The sequence below is a fragment of the Corvus moneduloides genome, chromosome 19 (genome assembly GCF_009650955.1).
Source record: "Corvus moneduloides isolate bCorMon1 chromosome 19, bCorMon1.pri, whole genome shotgun sequence".
NCBI classification, from domain to species: domain Eukaryota; kingdom Metazoa; phylum Chordata; class Aves; order Passeriformes; family Corvidae; genus Corvus; species Corvus moneduloides.
This window is the reverse complement of record NC_045494.1, coordinates 8414347-8430187: the sequence shown is the minus strand read 5'-3', so window position 1 is coordinate 8430187 and position 15841 is coordinate 8414347. Positions and strand designations below refer to the sequence as shown.

At 41.8% G+C, this 15841-nt stretch overlaps 1 protein-coding gene across 1 annotated transcript in view; it reads right to left on the bottom strand.

Annotated features, from left to right (window-relative positions):
- Positions 1-15841, bottom strand: part of SEC14L1 (SEC14 like lipid binding 1) — a 39408-nt gene that overhangs the window by 14080 nt on the left and 9487 nt on the right. The window contains exons 3-4 of the mRNA XM_032128954.1: positions 1038-1187; positions 817-948 (exon numbers count right to left, since the gene is read on the bottom strand). Of these exons, the coding sequence (XP_031984845.1) occupies positions 817-948; positions 1038-1187 (282 nt within the window). The remainder of the gene's footprint in view (positions 1-816; positions 949-1037; positions 1188-15841) is intronic.

Genomic DNA, 15841 nt, shown 5'->3' with positions numbered 1-15841 from the left:
CAGCATTTCCCCTGTTTAAGCAGAGCTTTCACATAAAAACTGCAGGTAAGTGGAAGAGTATTTTTAAATATGCCCTGGAAGTTAGGGCAGAAATAATTACAAAAAGACTAGATAATAGTGTCAAGTGGGTTTGGCATGCAGTGATCTTTTAACCACAGGTTAAACACGACAGAAAATGTTACGACCTGCACATAAAAAGAGTGCTACAATACAGATAAATCAGTTACATTTGTTAGCTCGGATCTGACCTTTAACATCAATTTGAAGTTCTACTGCTACAGTACATGCTGTAAGAGCCCATGAGGATGGGCTGAGCCATTCAGAAATAAACCATGAACAGAGCAGAGCAGCAGGCCTGCCACCAGACTCCTCTGCATCAACATTTGCACTGAAGACCAAGAACAATGAAAAAAAGATAGGTTAAAACGTAGCTGACTCAGTGAACTTCTGTCTGAGCTGAGCAGAAGGCAAATCAGCTGAACTTTCCTCTGGCAGTTCTGTCAGGGTGTCATCAGCCTCACCAAGTCCCACACTGCTGCTACAGAGCACAGATTTGCCTAAACAGAGCTGTCAAACACAGCAAATTATGTTGTGTTCTGCTCTCTGAGAAGATGCTCAAGCAAGAGGGTGCCACACGTGTCTCCGTTCCTGAGGCAAGCGTGTTCCATTTAACAGTAACAATTATCACTCAGGGCGGTGGACTGGTTATTTTTTCTTGCAAGGCAAAAGCCAGGAACAACCCCAGTTCTGAGTCCTGAGATCTAAACACTGCCTCAGCTCCATCTGCAGCCCCAGCAAGGGCCTGTTGTTACTCACTGTGTAGGAGCAGTGCTCGTTAATGATGACTCTGTTAGAGAAGGTTTCATTGTAGGCTTCTATATGCAGAGTCCTTTCTCGCCTGTTCAGAGAGTTCTTCTGGACAAAGTACACGTAGTCCACTCCTGCAATCTGGGGAAGATGCACAGGCTCTGTTAAGGTACAGTACTCAGGTGAAGGGACATCCAGAAGTACAAAGCAGGCACTTCCAAGCTCATCACCTTTTTCAGCAGCCGCGGTGCATCGATGTCCAGCTTGCAGCGCCGCTCGATCACGTGGATGGCCTCGTCCTCACTCTTGTACTCGTTTACAGTGTCACTGGCTACGAACATGGGGATCAGAGGGCACGTAGGAAACCTTCTTTCATAGGCCTGTAACGATGGAAAGAGAACAAACAATCATCACCGTTGATTCCTGAGGCTGTGCAGAGCTCCTTCGTCAGCATCACCATTTGGAGGCTCCTTCAGAGCTTCCATGGAAGGGGCTGAACCTTCCTGAATCCACATTACAGTTGAAAGAGTCACAGAGCATTCCAAACAATCTGTTTATTAATATAAATAATATTAATTCCTTTCCAGTAAGGCAATTTTTAAACCACAGAAAATAACCCATTCCTCCCCTCCCTCTGAAAAGGAAGTTATTCATTCTGTACCATGACAACCCCCTTGATAACAGGAACAGGAAAATCAGACACTCTACTTCTAAAATAGCACAAGACAAAACAATTATGCCTTGGATTTAAAAAACCCACTTACTAATTACCGGTGTTTCACCAAGCTATCTAGAGGGATTTCATACAGCTCCCCAAGGTCTAATAAAACATTTCTAAAGCTATTTCTTAAGCTAATAGAGCTCTCAAGCTCCCTGGGCACAGAGTCCTCCTAATGATTTCACTGCAGTTTAGCAGTTCACAGTTCTGTCCAACAACAGTCAGTCTAAGACAATGAGCTCATTTCACGCTTCTGAAAATGTAAAACTTCTTGCAATAATGCAGAGCTAGCAACAGCTTTGATTTGGGTTAAAGAACACAGTCATGTAAATAACTTCACCTCTTAAATACTTGACACACAGAGAAGATGGTATTAAATCAGACATTGACAGGATAGTCAAGGATTTGGGATCAATAAAACAAGAAAGACGAAAATGGGTGTTTATCCCCATTAGTAAACTTGTTGGATTTTAATTTTAAAACCACTCTGGCTGAAGAATACAAGACAGCTCTTATTTTTTTTTCCTCATGGGGTAGCAGTAACTAACAACTAACTAAGCAACTAACTCTTTAGCCTGCTTTCCATATTGTGAATTCCTTCATTTTTGCTGTTATGAGAACCTCACTGGTTTTGGTGAAGAGGTCGGATTTTGCAAGGTGTCTCAATGCAGAAGAAAGCTTAGATAAAGTAAATCTGAGAGAACATCATGAAACAACTCTTTAAAAGAGGTAAAATATCTACTCTGTCCTTTTAGATGGTTTCAACTGCTCTGAAAACAGCTGGGCTGCAGCACCAAGAGGGAGAGGGTGTGGAACAAAACAAGCAGCAGCTGCACAAAGTATGCAATGGTGGGGCTGGAACAGAAAAGGTCTCTGAATTCTCCCTCTAGAACAATTAAAATACTTCAGTTTATTACCAGCGTTCAAACCTAGTTTGAAGGCAGTGTTACTATGGTGACAGTGGTGTAAGGCACTAAAACAGTGTCAGCTTTTTTCCCCTTGTGCATATTTTTAAACCATTTTTGCAGCATGACTGTCCCAAGTTCATAAAGCTCCTCTGTAAAGCAGCAGAAGCGCAGCCAGGGAAGGGGTTACACACACTCCCTTCTTCAGACTTCATCTGTGCACAGCTGGTCGGGTTTGATTGAAGAACAGCAATAATTTCTGGGCTCAGAGATGTGTGCACAATAGCAGTGACAGAGCATTAGTATTTTAACACAATAGTCAGCAGTGAGGGAGAAAACCTTTCACAGCTCCAAGACAAAGGGAGGATAGGTCCTATTAACACGGTATAAGAAGTTTCTTTTGTCCTGTTGGTACAGCAAAGAAGTTTCTCATTTTTTTTATGAGGCTCTTGTTCTGGACAGAAGGCTGTACATTTGAGTTGCTCATGAGTATCTCAGTCCTTTCCCTGAAAAAGTTTCAGCATTCTTTCTAAATTAATCTCTATTTTAACTGCACTGACTGTAGTTAAACGCTGTTAAACATTCCTAGAAGAAGCAGAATTTAAAAGTATTTCTGGTTTTCAGATTGCTTCATTTGACACTTTTATCTATGGAGCTAATGTTATAATTATTTTACAGACAGGAGAGCAGGGACAGTAATTATCTAACATTTTTCTCACTTTTTTCAAAGTCCTTTTTACAATTGGATGACAAGTTTTCCCCATCTGAACAACCCCCTTTATGCCAAAGCCTTTGCAAGTCTCCTTCATTGCACATACTGATGCTTTTCTCATCTTACTCCTCCAAACACTTCATGCTTGCCCTGTGAACCCTGCTCCTGGGTGTTTGCTGAACTGTGAACAAAAAAATGCCCAAGAAGAATGCGTTGTTTCAAATGGCAAGACTGAATTGAATGTGTTCAATTTGGAAGAAAACAAAATAATTATCTGCCAGAAGCTGGCAAGCTGAATGCTTACAGCAAAGTACTTGAGGGCTTCCAAGAGATTAAGAGCGACTCAGGATTCTTTCTCCCTCAAGAACATACACACAGAAAACCGTTCACAGTCAATTTTATTGGGCTCTTAAATTAGGCTGGTTTTATTTCTTTATGTCCCACTGCCAGTATGTCCTTGTAATGCACCATTTCTCAGCACAGCCCTGTTTGAATAAAAGGTGATTAGAGCAAAGCATGGCCACATCAAAATACTCAATCTGATTCAAGCATGGCTGTGTCTTCCACAAGGGACAAACTGCTGCCTTTCACAGTGCAGAGTAGGCAGGAAAAAGCTGCTGAAGGCTACAGGACACTGACAGATCTTCCACCACGAACCAACGCAGCACAGGAAGAAAACCTGTAATTTGTGGTACAACACAGCAAGAGCCACGTGAGTCAGAGCAGCACATGCATGGTCAAGACTGGAGCAATTAAAGGAGCATGAGAAGATTAAAGAAAGATCAAACACCGCCTTTATTTTCCAGTAACATTGAAGAGATTTTGCTGCGTTATTGAAGTGTTTTGAACCAGAAATTTTGTCTAAAATCCAGCTTTGCAGACAGGAAATAACTGAACTGCATTATGCAGTATTCCTCCAGCAGGCTGATAAAATGGAGTTCATTATAAAATGCTGCCCCTACCTTGTTTGACAGCATCGTGGTTAAACCTGGACAGATAGGTCTCTCTACAAATAAAATCAGATACTCCACACCTTTGTCTTAGTGTTCCAATTTCACTGTACAGATACAATCAAAGACAATTAGTTCCTCAAAAGAGAAGCAGCTGCAGAAAATCCTGAAGGGCTCCACGCAGGAGTGAAATGCTGCTGCTATAGCACTAAATGCACCCATGAACGGTGTTGCAAGGACATGACACTGACACTGTTTTCCCCACCACATTTAACACACAGGGTGTGTGGAGACTGACATGGAGCACAAGTCAAAAGCACGGATGTGCTCATCCTCAAAACTCTGCAGCTGCTGCTGGGCTTGACATGAAGTCACACCACCTCCTTGGCTGAGACACCTGTGTATGGATCTTTCAAAAAGTGATTTTGATCCTGCAATTCTGCAGTTCCTCAATAACGTACTTTTACATTTCCCACCAGCCTCTGGAACGTTTGTGTACTCTGATACATTAGAAGCTGCATTGTGCATCAAGAAAAACACAGTCTGGTGAAGCAGCTTGAACTGCAAATTTAACTTTCTTAATGCATGTTAACAGCAAGAGCACTGACAAGCATAATTTCAACCAAAATAGCACCGTAATAAAGCTTCTTTTCCAACTGCTTCCCTTAGCAACTCATGCTCAGAGTAGAGTCAAAATAACAGGATTTATTCCACTTTTATCCTTGCTAGTATTTCAGCTGAGTGTGAAGACATGAAAGCAATTCAGAAGTCAGACTATTTTAAACCCATTGCAGTCGTTTTTCACAGCCAAGGGAATTGTACTTGCTGCCGCTGCCCTTAGATTTTGGAATTCTAATATCAGGAATAATGAGTTCTTTTCAAAATACCATCTTTAAAACAGCACTTAGGTATGACCCCAACCCAGTTTTTAAAGACTTCTGGCTTTTTCCTTCTCAAACCATGCCTAGGGCTAATAAAATACCTTGATAATAAGCATGTGCTCAGTCGTCAGTGGGGACAGCCTGTCATTTATGCAAAGAAATTACTCAGCTTCTCTGGCCAGATTAATATATTCCCAGTCTCCTGCTTCAAGGATAGGGATTATTTAGTATTTCCATTATATGACTCAAAACTAACTTCTATATTTAAAAGAGGAAAAAAAATATTCCAAGCAATTTTATGCTGTGCTGTTCTAGTAGGTGAATCCTCCAAACAGGAATTCTAACCTGGTGACATAAGGAGGAATTTCAATTACCACTTGGAAAATTAAGCATATTGAGTGCTTTAACAGCTTAACAGCATGAATCAAGCCGTTAAGATGTTTTATTTATTTCTTTCTGATGTTTTCTGTCTGAAATTGCTGGCAGAGCAGCATTCCAAGAGCAGCACCACATTCTCCAAGGGCACCTCAAGAGAACCCACGAACAGATTCATCCTGGCAGTCCAATCTCATCTGCAGCACTCGGTGCTAACTTTAATTTCTGCCTGCAGCACCTGATCATGTGTGGGTCCCAATGTGCAAGTGCATACCAACGTTCACTGTGCTCGCCTATCCACTCCCACCGTGGGGGATTTCTGAATTATTCATAAACACAAGAAACAAGAAGGGTCACTCAAGCAGGATGCTGCCCTGGCTCAACAGGCTGCATTCCAGCAGCCTGATCATTCCTGCAGAGCACTGCATCCCTTCCTTCTCTTGCACTGCAGATCAATAGGAAAAGCAGCGACTCATGGGAGGGCAACCAAGAGGTTTCAAATTCTTGGCAGCTGAACTTGGAAAGAAACGATTCTGGATGAACTCTCAGAGAGCAGCAAATAACTTTTCATGCCCTGCATTCTGCTGTTCAGAGCTCTCTACCACTCCCTTTGCAATTCATACATATGTATAAAAATCATGACACTTGTTCAAAGCAGTATAAAAATCGTGAGACTTGAACAAAGCAGTGTGATCTCAGTGCCAGTGTCTCTGAGGGATGTTAGCTCACATGGGAGTGATCAGCTCGGGGGCGTGTGTGCAAGAGAGCAGATGGTTACAGTGGCTACACCTCAAAAAGCTCCAGAAATAGGGGTTTTGGTAAGGTAACACTCCCAGGCACCGGGAAGAGGGAACGTGACGCGAACTGCACATTGGGGAAGCACAAATATCTTTAACATACAGGTAGGCAGCTCTCTGGGAAGAAACTCTCCTGTGAAGCCAGCTCTGGAAGGACAAGTCCTCCAAGGACAAGTCCCAGCCAGGCCCCTGCTCCAAGCAGCACGTTCCCCTCGGCTTCGTGCAGTGACCTTCCCCTCAGAGCAGCTCTCCACAGCAGCCCTTGCTCAGAGGAGGCTTAAGTGGTTATTCTCTCTGCCGTGTTTCCACTTTATTTAATGTTCTCATTTACGAAGAGAGGAGTTATTCTCTTATTGCTGGGAAACAAAGGCTGCTTGGCAGCCACTCAGTTCTAGAACTCTCTCTGGAAAAGAAGGAGAAGGCTTTTGTTACACAGACTACAGCTGAGGCTTGTGGGGACTACAGACAACCCAGCAGGAGGGGCAGGGTCAGACCTGACAGTGAATGGCTGTGTCTCATCTAAACAAAAATTTCCTTCATGTACCATTTCTGGCTCTTGACAAATATGAGGTAGTTTAACAGTCCTTTGACTTCTCTCTAAATCCTAGCACAGTCTATGCCATCAAGATATGGCTAGTCAGAGTGTAAAGAACACTATGACTTACTCTAAAATGGAAAAAAAAAAAAAGAGTTTAAGCCTTCCACTGTAATTTCTACTTTAAAAAAGTATTTTAGAGTGTTCAAAATTAGAACTAGAACAAAGAGACTACTCCATAGCTTTTCCAGCAAGACTCACCAATGGTGAAGCTGCTGGCTATCAGAGCAAGATCAACAAACAAAATGTTTGCATAACAATTTATCACGGAACTGGATTAAGCAAGTTGAAAGGACATCAGGAAATACCTTGTGTGGAAGCAATTTGAATTAAAAATTGTAACTCTTCACCTGAAACAGAGCCACTGCAGAGATTTTAAGAATTAAGACAAATGAAGCAGGCAGCAAGCATTCATTAAAAAGGAAGGCTCTGTTCCATCTTCGTTTGTTAAAAAAGAAATTAAATCACAATGCCCCACATTCAAATATACCTTTGTTTTAATATATTCATTTTGCAACAGGAAGAAACTCTTCCACTCCACACAGAGCAGAATTCCGCACGAGAGAGGAAAATCCTGCCTTTCCAAGCAGGGCCGTACTTGGGCAGGGTGTGAAGAGCAGAGAGCAGGTGGCTCTGAGGGCACGGCTGCACCGTGTGCTGGGATGCATTCCCAAGGATCTCCCAAAATGAGAGCTGACATTCACCTGGTAAATGCAAGTGGCCCCTTATCTGAAGCTACAGGAAAAAAATTTGCACAATTCTCCTTTCTCCTCATCACACTTTCCTACAACTGCATGCCGACCTTATTTCACTTTGTCCCTCTCGTATCCTCCCTCCATTACGGTCCAAAAGCATTTTACCTTGTAGTGGCACAAGTCATTCAATAACAGGATAAATTGTCTTCACCATCTGTTCCCTGGTACAAGACGAAATTTGGCCATCCAAGTATTAATGATGGCTATTAAGTGTATCCAAGATAAAATAAATAACCCTTCTGTAAGTTACACCGAAAAAAATCAATAGGGCAAGTCGATATCAGTAAGACAAACATTCTGCTCCATTTTAGAGGCTAAAGAGCTCCTCTTTACTACACAGGCATAAGAAGTGACCTGGAACTTTCAAATTAAATGATCTTTAGTGCATTAAGAGTGTATGTTTACAGCACTGTTCATATCCAGCCTTCCAAAGCAAAGCATTCCCAAGTAATTGTCCAAAACGGCCCAACTCCCTCTACTTTGCAGGAGTACATTCCTGCCTTAAAGTTCATAAACAATGGAGTTAGTCTAAAATTTTCATAAAGGAGGCTGTGAAAGTTTTATATAATTATGCATTAAATCCTTGAACTACAATTATAATGGCTTTTTTGTTTTTGAAGTTCTGAGGCTTGTCTTTTTTTTTTTTAATAGACCACACAAACACGTTATTATACAAATTAGACAAGTACTAACAAGAATCTACTCTGCACAGATGTTGTTCATGAGTTGTAATTGAAGGTTAATTATTTCTCAAACAGAGAGAGAAGCAATCTTGAAAAACAACCTTGGATGTTCTCCAAGGCAGTGATCAGAGCTTTCAGGTAGAGTATCTGGGAAGAGAAACTGTCAGTGGTTCAAAAAACTTACTGCAGCATGATATTCAGATTCTTCAAATGCCATATTTATGATACTGCACTGAAGGGGTGCTCAGATTTACAGCCCAGGTCTACGCCTCTTCTACTCAGAAGATCCAGGAGAGACTTCCCTCACTGAATGAATCCTGACCTCATACACATTACAGGACCCTGCACAGTCTCTAAGCTCTCCCCGGGCTTCCAAGACCCACAGCTATTAAGTAACTAATAGTAATACTATAGTAATAGTAATACTAATATTCAGTAACTGATTAAGTGCTCTAAGCTGCCCTTACACCCTACAAACACTGAAGATCACTGCAGAAGCCTTTTCATTAACACCACCAGGGCTTCCCTGGGCCTTGCTCAATCATCAAGTGCTACAAGGACTTGTTCTTTACAGTATCCTTGTCTCGGGAAAGCATCTGAAAGCATAACTGGGCTCAGCAGCCAGCAAATTGAGCTTCCTCAGCTCACCTCTCCTGTGGAATGGAAATGAAATTACTGAGAAATTCTCCATGAAACCAGGAACTGAGGAAAATTAAGCCATCTGTAAGCAGAGGTCAATAAGAAAACCTTTCCTTTCCTGGCATTTGCCAAAGCCATTAATTCTTGCCCTTGAGAGCTCCTCTGTCACTCAAGAGTCCTGCATGGAAGAAAAGGCTTTATTAGGTGTACAGAAGAGCATAATCCCTACTCGTCCTTGTCTTCTCTCGGTGCCTATACTTGTTTAAGGGCTTCTCTTGATTCAGTCAGGTTTCACTGAAAAGGATTTCAGGCTCTGCATCGCTATGAATAACCCACTTGTGCCTTACAAATGTCCATAAAGAAAGAGGAAGAAAGGATGAGCAGATTTATTCCAACACACTTAAACTCACCCTAGCTTAACTATATAAAGCCTCAGATTTTATTACTTCATACAAAAAGAAGGCAAGACTGCTCTGTCCAATTTTACATTTAGCTGTATTAGAAGCCCACGGTACTTTCAAGTTAAGTAAACACCCAGTTAAGTGTCTTGCACATTTCAAATACACTCTACCTGTTAAAGTGATCTTGTCTTCAGTGGATGTCACCACTGAACAAACAATACATATTTGTTCTACCAAATAGGTTAACAGCCCTGCCACATGCCAAGCAGGCAATCTGCTGCTCAAATCCTACAAACACAGCAAGAAACCTCCCAGCTTCACATCCAGTCTGCAAATTCCTGAAAACAATGAGGACATTGCCCATAACCACTACAAAATAACCCAGTATACAGACTAAACTCAAATTCAATAACTACTTTGTGATCTTGTATGAAAGGCTTTGATTCAGTAAATTAAAAATCTCTATGGAGACAGGAAACAGCAGAGAAGTTATTCTTGTGCTTTGGCTCCACTGAGTTACTCGGAGACCATAAAAATTTAGAGACAATTTTTTGCTGGCTCCTGGCTTCAAACAGCACTTACCACCACTCATCCAAAACACGAGGGATGCGCCTGGGGAAGCAAAACAACCTTTCAGAACAGAGACAGAACAGAGCTTTATCTCCACACAGCTCTGCAGACACAATCCAGGCTATTTCACACCTATTTAATCTTTTCCAAGTCTTCTGCAGTGCAAAAGCAACAGTTTCATCTTAAATGTCAGGCATAACCATAGTTGATACACACAGCCAATCACAAAAATCACAAAATACCACTGAAATGGTGTTACAAAGGAAACTGCAGCTCGACAGCTCACAGTCAGAGTGCTGCTTACACAACACGTCACACACCACCTCGGATTTCTGACAGCAGCACCTTTCATGTGTTAAACTGCTACAAAGCACTTCCAAGTGAAAGCAACTGCACCAACACACAAATACTGACATTTCTGTTCCTCTCTATAGTTCAGGCAGCATTTCCATGGTTACAGTGTTGATCACTTATTGGGTTTAATTACATTCCAAATCCAGACCAAATGCCTAGCCTGGCATTCTAAACAGCCCTGAAGGCAACCCTGCAGGCCAGTTCTTGTAACCTGGCTTTGAGTCCTGTGAGGTGGAATGCACTCAGAATCATAAACTCACTCTGGCTGAAAAAGACTATTAAGATCATTGAGTCCAACCATGAACCCAGCACTGCCCAGTCCACCCCTGAAAATACCACAGTGCTCATTGCATCCTCCAGGTCATTGCAAAAGCAGTCACTGAAACTGGACAGATCTCCAAGGAAACTCATCACAGCATCCACACCATCTTCCCAAACTTTGGTACTATATTTGTTTGTCTTGCTTGTGCTTAAACTTCTTTCCTTTGAGGTCATCATGCAGAGAAAGCATCAGGAGTCCTAATGAAACCAAAACATTCTTACTGCCCAAAACATGACCCCAAACCATGTGGACTTTGGGACATTATCTCAGCTGCCAATCACAGGAAACTGCAACAAAATCACCTGGCAGCTATTGCACAGAATGTTTTGGAGAAATTCAGGCTAAGAATCAACTAGATAGGATTATGAATATTAGTATCACTCTCATGAAGAGGATTTAGAACTAATTTTTTACTGCTGCTAGCTTACAGAAGACATCAAACCCTGCCTACTATCAAAAAGAGTAACAATTTCAGGTGAAAAAAAGCACCTTTCCTTGCAGTAATTAAAAAAGTTTACACACATTTCAGAGTTTTAGTTTACATTCTCTGCAAAGTAAATGTGAAGCAAAGATGTGCTTGTTTTTCTACCAGCACACAAACTAGAAATCAAACGGAATTTTCAGGCAGCTTATTGCACAAATGCTCCATTTAGACAGCACCTGCAACTAAATATCAGTAAAACTAAATAAATATCAGTAAAACTCTCTGCTTAGCCAAGGAAATACTTGACAATATATGTTCATTAAGCATTCTTGACAAATTTGAGTTATACTAAAAAAAGCATAGATTTGCTTGAGACAGGCCAAAACCAAAAGCAAGGAAGGGAATAAAAGAAAAGGCAAAAGGCAGGAGCAAAAAAAAAGGAGTTACTGGGGGACAGGAAGGTCTGCAGCAAACCTCCTCTGTATGGCAGCACAAATGTGCTGGCTACAGAGCTAAGGAATCTCAGCATCAGTGTTCAGTGTTTTCAAGCATGAACAAAGTTACTTTAATATTTTAGTATTTCATTAAAATAATTTAGGCCGTATAAATAAAGCAGGAGATTCAAAACAGGTTATGAAGCAATCTCCTAGGTAAGTGCAATTTTACTGGTAGTTCACTGTTGAGTTATTCAGCTGTAGTCACCAAGCAAAGAGCCTCTTTCCTGAACCAGAAAGAAACAGCCAGACACAGAAACCTCCATTCTCATCGGGGATGTCACCAGTCAAGCCACCCATGCAGGCTCTTCCTACACAGATCACTACTTTATCCCCCTCAGTGTACCTCCTTCCTGTCCAACACCTGGGCATTTTCATTTCAGAAGAGTGCTCAGAGAGAAGTTTTACCAGCAAAATTACAGTGGCCTGATGTTGCATGGAACGACATTGGAAGGGAACTGGCTCACAACCACTTAAGAACCACTCTGCTACACACAGAGATTCCATCTTCTTCCAGATAAAAATTAAAGCTTCAATGATTTAACGTAATTTTATTCAAAGTTTTGATGCTAAAAGGTACACCAATTCAGCAGGTAGAACAAACTGGGGATAAAGGATGGGACCTGAAGACAAGGGCTAACATTCCATCTTCTATCTGTAAAAGATGATCTTCAATAACCACAGACATGCCTCAACAGGACTTTAATTTGAAGAGTGGTTACTTTAAAACAGATCTGAGTCATCTGTGGTTTGCTTAAATAAATTTGCACAGGTGGAATTGTGTAAGAATTGATTCTTGTATGGGAGCCTCAACGTCCATCTTCAGAGGACACCTTAATATGAGGGCAGGACAGAGGAGCTGGTGGACAGCCTGTGTAGGAGTTTGAGTTACACCTGCTTTGCCTTCCAGGCACACACAAGAGAATCATTAATTCTCTTCCTCCCTTTGGGAAGTCCACAGAGCCTGAAAGCACCCAAGTGCCACTCCAGTAAAGAGTGAGCAAGACAAACTTCAACTGCAGCCTCTGCACAATCTTGAGACATAAATGTCTAAAAGGAGAAGCTGGAATAGGGAAGTTGGGCAAGTAGCACTCCTTCCACAAGAAAAACAAAAGGTTAAGAACAGAAAACCCAACAACAACCACGCCGAATGCAAATAAAATAAATTTAATCTTCCTTTCCTTTGGAGTAAGCTGGGAAAGCCTGATCATTCAGGTTAGGCTGGCTTATGACTGAGAGACCAAGATCAAATTGCTGGTTAGAAAACAACTGACATTGCTCTGGTCTAGAGTGAAGGTGGAACATTGAGGACAGACTTTACAGCTGTGCTGCTCCAAGTTGCTCTTCAACATACACAGATCTTAGCTGACCTAGAGGGGGCAACAGCAATCCCAGATGGACTCGCAATTTCACCGTAACTTACTTACATCAAACTCATTTGCAAAACTATTCTATATTCAGAGAAAAATGCCTGCCCTGCCCGTGTTCCAAGCAAGACAGATGGAAATCAGTCTGGCCCAGGAGCCACATAGCTCCGGGCACAAGGCTTTGTTTGACAGGATGTGCCCTGCAATTAAAGTCAACTTCAGTAGTTGCTAAGAGAGGAAACTTGGCTTCTGACCCCAATTGCACAGGACACGACTGTTTTGGCTCAAGGTTAAAGCAGTCTGGAGAAGAAGCTGACCTCCAAAAGAGCATCACAGCAAAGGCTGGCGACAGGCCAGGGAAAGCTTAAATGCCTGGAGACCGACATGTGATTACTGGGGAATGTGAGCTATTCCCAAGCATTTCCTATTTCTCTGCAACACTGGCAACACACGGCCCCTTACATAACACAGGAACATATCTTCCCGTGAATTTTTTAAGAGACACACATAAAACCAACTGTAAATCACTAAGCTTGTCCTACTATTTCTTCTAATTACCATTCCTTGTCTTACAGCAGCTGAACAATCACAACCACGCTCCGTGTTGCCAACAGGCATTTCAGAGGCAAGGGGTATTGTCACACTGAAAGCAGAATTTGGTACTTGGCTTCCCCTTTCCTTTTCCAGTTAACAAAATTGCATGTCTGGTTCCTCTGCAGTCAGTTTTTTAAAATTCAGCTGCAGTCCCACTGTGTCCACTGAGGATCTATTTTTAGAACAGTCAAATATTCCTTGCTGCTCTATTGTACCATGCTTAAGTCTCACTTTTATGAATCCTATAATTAGTATTCGTCACTTGTTTGGTCTTAGAATCACAGACACTTTCAATAAGAAGGTCTGTTACAACATGTTTAACATCTGGAATATGTTAGGCTATTTAAAATAAAATTATTACTGTGCAGACAAAATCTAATTTATCAGTGGAGGAGGACAGGATGACTATAGCACTGCTACAGTATGGGCTCAGAATTCCTCATTAAACCATTGCCTGGGAGGCAACAGACTTGTACTGCCACAAGGAAAAAAGTCTCCAGACTTTCCCTCCCCATGAAAGTTCAGTGGAACAGGTTTGACTTCATTGCCTCAGCCTTCACCCACCAGGTTTTCATTTGGCCCAGAGGCAGTTGGCCTCTAAGCACTGCACCACTGATTTCACTCTTCCAAGACTATCATTAGTACAGTGAGATTCACCAGAAGAACATAAAATTCAAGATAAACAGCAAGGCCTTGATTTGGCTATTGGACCAGCAAAATATCAACTTCCAGGTAGAGAGCGGCCATACTCTGTTAAGCAAACCAATTAAAATTTCCTAAGTACGTAATTTTAAATCTTGACCATTCACTAATGCCAATGGAGTGCCATCAAAATGCAGCATGATAGGGTCTGGAGCCTGCACACTACTTACCTCAAGCTAGGAAGCATAACAAAAAAAATACCTTACATCAGACATGGATGTATCAGGAAACCCTCAAAAAGGTAAAAAACTGATGGTGAAAAACCAGGAGTACAGAAGAGCAGTTCCTCATGTGAAATCATAAACTACTGAACTAACTAAAATCACCACCATGAAAACTAGCAATTTAAGAGCTGAGGGAGGTACCTGCCAGATCTAAGAGGGCAGGCAGCACAGAGAGCCTGAGTCAGGCTGTGCTGCCTCTTCTGACACAAGGAGCAGGAGGTGTGAGGCTGAGCAAGCTCTGCCAGGCTCGAGGGAAAGGATCCATCTCTTGACAATGTGTCATGAAGCGCCAACTCCTGCTGGAAGGTGCCACCACACAGTTCACTGGGCTCCAGAAAGGAGCTGGGAGCACAAGAAATCAAGCACATGAGATGTTATTCCTCACAACGGCACATTCTGGACCAGAAGGGCTGTCAAGACACATTGCTGGAGGATGAGAGAGTGTCCTAAGAGAGTGTTACCATATGTTTATCTCATTCCTGTCCTCTCCCCTAGAGGCAGATACTGCCCTTGGCCACTGCCTGAAAGGCAGCACTAGCTAGAGAGGCCTCATGGTACAATTCAGTTCTGTGCTTCTCATTAAGAGACAGAATAAAGATCATCCAGATCTCACCAACCAGGTAGTACCAGTGTAAAGCCATCAGTGGGATGGTACAACTTCTGCACCCCTGCATCTGCTCCCCTATAAAATACAGACAAAGATACCACCTAGCTTCAAAAGATAAAAGAAGAACAGTCAAGAGTCATCTGCTTCTTTTCTAAAAGGCAGTTAAACTCATAGATTATAGACAAGCAGTTCTTTGTTCTTCACCCTCCTTTACAGCAAAGAAAGGCAAACAAAAGCATGAATCAGTTTAGTCAACACAGAACAAACAAGTTCAAGTGAAATTGCTTTAAATCCTGTTCATTACAACTTCAGTAGCTCCACCACGCAGACCATGAAACACTTCAATAGAAATAAGTGATTTCATAGAACCTTGAATTCAGTAATGCAGAACTTATCTACAAGCCAATGAATTGCACAGCAAAGAGAGTTTTGCAAATTATACAGTATAATTTACACACTGAATGAAATAGCCAGAAGAAGCCATCCTCTGGAAAGGCTTCTGCTGCCTGATGTGCCTGAACTGGACTGAATGTCTATGGCATTTGAATTTTACACTAAATGAAAGGACACAATGCACTCAAGAAAGGAAGTGCTCTCATCAGGAAGCTGTTCCCATCTGTTCTGGCATAAACAACTCTAAATTGCACATTGCCACCCTGACCATCACCAGGGAAATACTCTTTTTCACAAAATGAGATCTATTATTGTCAAAGTGATATGATCTAATATTACAGCAGCAGCAGGCAAGGCAGAAAGTTATCAGACAGGCTGAGATGGTGAGGTTTGCAGTGTAGCTTTCAACTCCTGCACAAATTGATCTGCATATATTCCAAGAAGCATCCATACTTAAGTTATGAGAACATAAATACCAACAAAATGAAAACAGTTGTAATTATCCAGTAAGTAATACATAACCCCACAGCTTTAGATATTTAACCTAATCAATCTGACCATGACACAATATT